The 6,226-nt window shown below is 50.9% G+C and overlaps 1 protein-coding gene across 9 annotated transcripts in view; it reads right to left on the bottom strand.

Annotated features, from left to right (window-relative positions):
• Window positions 1-587: 587 nt before the first annotated feature.
• The window catches only part of AGAP1 (ArfGAP with GTPase domain, ankyrin repeat and PH domain 1), a 409,239-nt gene continuing 403,600 nt past the window's right edge, over window positions 588-6,226 (bottom strand). For all 9 annotated transcript variants that reach the window (XM_059703631.1, XM_059703632.1, XM_059703634.1 and 6 more), the window contains 2 exons: window positions 4,929-5,184; window positions 588-2,123 (listed from right to left, as the gene is read on the bottom strand). In XM_059703631.1, coding sequence (XP_059559614.1) covers window positions 1,920-2,123; window positions 4,929-5,184 — 460 coding nt within the window. In that variant the 3' untranslated portion in view covers window positions 588-1,919. The remainder of the gene's footprint in view (window positions 2,124-4,928; window positions 5,185-6,226) is intronic.

Below are 6,226 nucleotides of genomic sequence, written 5' to 3'. Positions count from 1 at the left end.
ACTGGCCTCCATATAACTTCTGTATAAAGCTTTATTTATTCCCACCCACTTTAATTTTTTTTAAAAAAAAGTGAAAGAAGAGGAAAAACTCTTACAAAATAGATTTACTATAGGGGAGCAAGGAATGTTCCGAGGCTGCCGGGCGAACATGGTCCTGTGGTCCTGGGCCGGGTCAGCCCGTGTTCCCTGCCACACACCCACCCTCTTCCCTGCCACACTGCCCCTGGACTCCGGGCACACCCCACCCCTTTCCCTTTTAACCCAGGGTGTCCGGATTTGCGTTACTGTGTTTAGCCACCATGCTGGAGGTGGCTGAAGCCTGAAGCAGCCTGATCCCATGATGACACTCAGGGGCTGTCCTGAAATGGACGGCCCGGCCACCAAGTCAGCCTGAGGGATTCTTGTGGGCCGGTCTGTGCCATAGAACCATCGGTGGGGGTCCCCGTCTACCACGGCCAAGCACCGGGTCTGGCATTTGGGAAATTGTGCCCTGCCTGGCAGAGCCCCTCCCCCTGGCCAGCAAAAGCGGTCTCAGATCTAAGTGAGGGCTCACATGCCCCCTCCCCGCTCTCTAATAGGCTTGGGCCTTTTTTTTCTCTCTTTCTCGATTTTAATAAGCAAATTGCACTACCATCTTATTCTGATGCGCCCCCTTTTCAAAGCTGTATATCACGTTAATGGAAGTGTTTACCGCTGCGAACACTCTCCATGTACAATGATCTGTAACCCGCTTATCTCAACTAGTTGCACATTATTAGTTCACATCCAGTTCCATTTATAAATTAACAGAGGTGCCATTCGTCTGTACAAAAATCAATGCATATTTATGAACTTCTTTTATTCCAATACATTTCCACACATCTCATCTGAAGACACAACACGGGAGCCTGTGCGACTTGGGCAACGTGGCCCGGGAGTGACTGAGACCCAGACGTCCACCTTGGCAAAAGGACATAAAATATCTCTCCTGTTCAGGGGGTGGGAGGGGGGGGGTAGCTTTTTATGCATTTACCCAGCTTCCTAAATGCACCCGGCATGTCACTGTCGGCTGAAATTCGTGATTTCCTCCGGAATTTCTGAGTTGCTCTTATTTATTTTTCCCATTTTGTTTTTGCACCAAGGAGACTGCCGTCAAATACTACTCAGCAACTGATTTCCTCTCTTTGGACTGAAAAATTAAACAGATACTAAATTATGACAGTGAATTTAGAAAGGAGGGCTCCAAGGGCTCGGAAGAACATGTCTGGGATAATATGATGCTTCTAAGAGTATTGCAATCACATCGCGGCAATCACCAGAGCGTGCTGCGTAACTGCCTCCTCGGCTAATATGCTTTCTTCCCGGTGATGACTAATCATGTTCTATTAAACAGCGGTAATGCTGCAAGAACTCAACTATACAAGTGTAATGAAGCCAGCATTCTCCCGGGACAGATTAGCTACAACTGATTTGACACACACCATCATAGGGGCTTCAGACCTGACAAACTCGGCTTGCTCCTGATTTATGGCGTCAAGCTCCTCGGAGAAGAGATGAGATAGATGCAAGTGTTCCGTGCGGTAGAGGTGAAATGTACTGATGTGCTTAACCGCCAGTTAAGGAGAGTTCCCGTCTCCCTGCTGCTGCCTCCCCTCCCCCTCTGTCCATCCCTGCCCCTTGTGCCGAGCTCTGTCTCTAGGCCACGGGACCGGGGTCCCGCGCCGTGTGCTATCATCAACCAACCGAGGCCAGCCGGTCGCTCCTCTTGTCGAGTGGGGGAGTTCGTGGAAACGATCGATCCTGCAGCCTCCGGGCCTCGTCTTCGCCTCCGTGAGGACTGTCCAGGTTCTGTGATTTCACTGCGGGTGAGGGAGGGAGGGTGGGTGGCAGGTGACCACCAGGAAGAGGGAGGGGTGGCGGGCGGGGGGCGCCGACGCCCCTCAGATGATGGTGGGCACCCGCCCGCTGCCGCTGTTCCGGTTATTGCTCTTCCGGGACAGGTTGGGGGTGGCCATGAGCACGAAGCGCTCGTCGGGGCAGCCGTACTGCAGCAGGACCTCGATGCACTCCTGGCTGGAGGCCTGCCGGGCATAGGCCAGCGCCGTGTTCCCGTGTGCGTCGCGGGCCATGACGTCCACCCCGTACTGCGGAGGCAACAGAGCCATGTTAGTGTCCAGGGGGAGGAGGCCAGGGCAGCCGAGGACGGCGACCGCCTGCCCGGTGTTGGAGGACAACCTGGCTCCGAGGTGCATGCTTCCAGGCAAGAATGTGCTTTTGCAACTCAAAGCCCCTTCTCTGTGCAACTGAAATGGACCACGGGTGACTCTAGTTTTGCTATGTCTGTTTTGACCTTGCAATTGTAAACACAAAATAACGATCATTCTAAAATCTCAGAGGCAATTTGTTTTCACTGTGGGTCACACACAGTTAATACGTAAGAGCTAAGAAAAAATCGCCTATAACCTATCCATGGATAATCTTGGTTAATAGTTCCGCGTATTTCCTTCAAATGGTTTTCCTTTGGGTCTAAATGTGTAATTGCGGTAAAACTTACACAAGTAATGCATATCTTTTTTTCCCCTTTACTGAACACTGTACTGGGATCATTTTCTCACATCATTAAAAATTATGCAAAAGCATGACAGGTTATAGCCACCCGGTACTGCTCCGCGTGAACTAGCTCGGGCTCTGCCCTCGGCTGCCATGCGCTCTGTGTAACACTGTCATTGGCATACATTGTGCTGTGATGTGCGCCCTCACACGGATGTTTCTCAGGGTCTCTGATTACTAGATGCTGAGAAGACGGAGATACTAGGCTCACTGCACTAACACTTTCGCGGTTCTTGCTCTTGAAAAGGATGGCGGCCCTGGCGCTCAGTTGGTTAGAGCATCGTCCCGATACGCCAAGGTTGCAGATTCAACCCCCAGTCAGGCACATACAAGGAGCAACCAATGAGTGCATAACTAGGTGGAACAACGAATCGATGTTTTTCTCTCTCTTGCTTCCTTTCTCTAAAATCAATCAATAAATAAAGAAAGGAAATGGGTGGACCGATGCTGGCCAGGTGGCGCAGCTGTTTAGAGCGTAGTCCTATGCACCAAAAATTGCCTGTTTGAAACATGGATGTGAGAGCGAAACGTTGATATGGGAGGTAACTGATTAATGCTTCTCTCTAAAAAAGAAAAATAATCAAATCAAGTCAATAAAAAATCTATATATTTTTTAAAAAGGGTGGACTGACTTCCACTCCCAACAATATTTAGGACTCTTGCCAGCATGGAGCGATGCAATTAAAAGGACTTTTGGAGGGAAAGATGGTATGCAATTTGTTATGAAACTCTGCTCCCCTTGTCCCCTGCGCAAGTCCATAGGGTGGAGTCCTAACCCCAGCACTTCAGAACGTGACTGTACAGTCAAACCTTGCTTCTCAAAGGTCTCCCATCTTGAACAATTCGGTTCCTGACCAAGTTGTTCACAGAAAAAAATGTCTCGGTTGTCAACCAAACTTCAGTTTTTGACCTGACAACCCTTTTATGCTGATACCTCAGCATGACAAAAGGCGTTTCTCAGGCAACGAAGGAGAGACTGCCTTTGTTGCTTGCAAATCAACAATTAGCACAAGTTTAAAACAGGAAGAGGCCATCAAGAGTGCTAATGTTGCTAAGGGTGTGAAAGAAACAATGGTCACAGGCAAGTGAAAAACTGTAGTTGATTGGATAAAGGAAGAGCAGTGAGCCAGTGAGGCATTTCGGAGGCAGTGATATTTGAACAAGCAAAGACTGCATGCTGATCTGAAAGACACCCCTGGACCAAGTGCTGAAAGTGATTCCTCTGAGGCTAGGAGGGGTGGTTTGATACATTAAGAAAAGAAGTGTGTGTTTATAGGTTAAACAGTATGTGAGACATGTACTGTATATAACAAAGGTTAAAACAGGGAATCAATCATTTGGGGGTCTGGAACAGATTAATTCAATTTATATTATTTTTAATGGGAAAAAATGATTTGGTTTCCGAACAAATCGCTTCTCGAACAGCCTTCTGGAATGAATCAAGTCCGAGAACCAAGGTGCCGCTGTCTTTGGAGACAGGGCCTTCAGAGAGGTAATGAAGGTCATATGGGTGGGGCCCTAATCCAATAGGAATGGTGTCCTAAGAAGAGGAGGAGACACCAGGGATGCACTCACACACAGGAAAGGCCCCGTGAAGACAGGGAGGGAAGGCATCTGCGACCTGGCCCTCACCTTGATCTGGGACTTTTGGCTTTGGCGACTGTGAGAAAATAAATTTCTGTTGTTGAAGTCCCAAGTCTGTGGTATTTGTTAGAGCAGCCCAAACTGACTAACACACAATTGTTACAGTGAAGCTGAACATTTGAGTGATTTTGATATCTGGGCATCTAATTCTCTCCCCATTCCAGCTTCATGACAAATGTTTTGTTGGGAATTAAAAAAAATAATTTTCCCCAATAAAAATTAATCAGAATAGCCCAGACAAAGCCCTTTGACAAACTCCTACCACATCAAATCTCACAGTTTAGGGTCTACTATTTTTGTGTTATGTGAATGAAAAACCCCAACGTTTGTAATCCATTCAGTTTTTATCCTTCTTGTCTATCCCTACCTCCTAAAAAATAATGGGAGTTTTTTGTTGGTTTTTTTTTGTGTGTGTGTGTGTGTGTGGACAAAGACAAGAGACCCCCACCCACCATGATGGACCCAAAGGGGTACCCTAAAAATAAAAAGGTGAACGAAGAGTCCCCACCGGAGGACGGCACATCCACTGACTTCCTTCCTGCCTTTTATCAGGAGGCCTCACACAGGTGAGCCCTCACGGCAGGAGCCTCCACACGGAGTCCTGGGTTCCCGACTGCTAATGCTGCCCACATCCAGGCTGGCACCCGCGGTGCCCACAGTGCCTCCGCCCCTGGCCGGGCAATCAGGCGACCTACCCAGATGAGGAGCTGCGCCAGGACCACGTTCCCCTTCCGGCAGGCCAGGTGCAGCGCCGTGCGGCCGTCGCCTTCCCCGCAGGTCTCGTTCACCTCGTCCCGGGAGCCGTGTGCCAGCAGCAGGATGACCGCCCGCAGGTCTTCGTCGGCCGTGGCCCGCAGCAGGTGCTGGCCCAGGGACAGCTCGGTGCAGGGCAGCGGGGCCAGGAAGAGCTTCTGCTCATACTTGGCCCGGATCCACCGCTCCTTCTCTTCCCTGCAAGAGGCGGGCATGGTCACAGTCAGGCAGGGCCACTGAGGCAGCACCCATGTCCCGGCACCCTGCTCACCAGGAAGCGTGGAAGGGGAAGAGAAACAATGGGAGACAAGTGTCTTTGCCAGCGTGGGGAGGCCTGGGGGAGAGGCTCACCTCTGGTTCACAAAGTGGGGCACCCCACCAGCAGCACCGGCACCCCGGGGGAACTGGTAGCAATGCAGGTCCCCAGGCCTCATGAATCAGGACCCCAGAGGAGGGTGTTTCAACCAGCCCGGCAGGCGGTTCTGATGCCCTGAGGTGTCAGTGCAGTGTAACTTAGCATTGCCCTGTCCATGGCCTTGAGCTCTCACTTGATTTCCTTTGCTTTCACTGCAGAGTTGTGCCCCTGAGGAATCCCGCTCCTGCCCAGCACCCATCGGGCACAGTGCAGGGCGGGTGCCACCCGCATGGAGGTCCATTCTCCCGCAAGGACAACGATGAGTCAGGATTGAGGACGCTGGGCTGGAGTTGGGGCAGGATAGTGGTGGGCCGCCCAACCGGGTGTGACCTGCTCTTAGACCTCCCAGGAGTGAGGTCTCCTGGGGCTCTAGCCAGCGGTTCTCAACCTGTGGGTCGCGAACAATGAAAATCCATCCTGCATATCAGATATTTACATTACGGTTCATAACAGTAGCAAAATTATAGTTATGAAGTAGCAATGAACATAATTTTATGGTTGGGGGTCACCACAACATGAGGAACTGTATTAAAGGGTCGCGGCATTAGGAAGGTTGAGAACCACATAGACACTTCCAGTGAAGAGCCCACTGCTACCAACCCCGTATGGAAGGCAGAGGCTCGAACGGGGAGGGTTAGAGAAGACACAGCTGCCCCCGTCACCCTGAGCAACTCTGCCATCACGTCCCTGACTCCTAAGTGAGGGAATGTGTAGGGCCCAGCCGAGGAGACAGGACCAGCTGCCAAGGCCAGAGCAGGGCTAGGGGTGCGGAGGAGGAACGAGGTTGGGGAAGGGGGTGGAGCCTTGGTTGTAGTCACAGTGGCA

The sequence above is a fragment of the Myotis daubentonii genome, chromosome 7 (genome assembly GCF_963259705.1).
Source record: "Myotis daubentonii chromosome 7, mMyoDau2.1, whole genome shotgun sequence".
Classification (NCBI taxonomy): domain Eukaryota; kingdom Metazoa; phylum Chordata; class Mammalia; order Chiroptera; family Vespertilionidae; genus Myotis; species Myotis daubentonii.
This window is presented reverse-complemented; position numbering and strand designations above follow the sequence as displayed.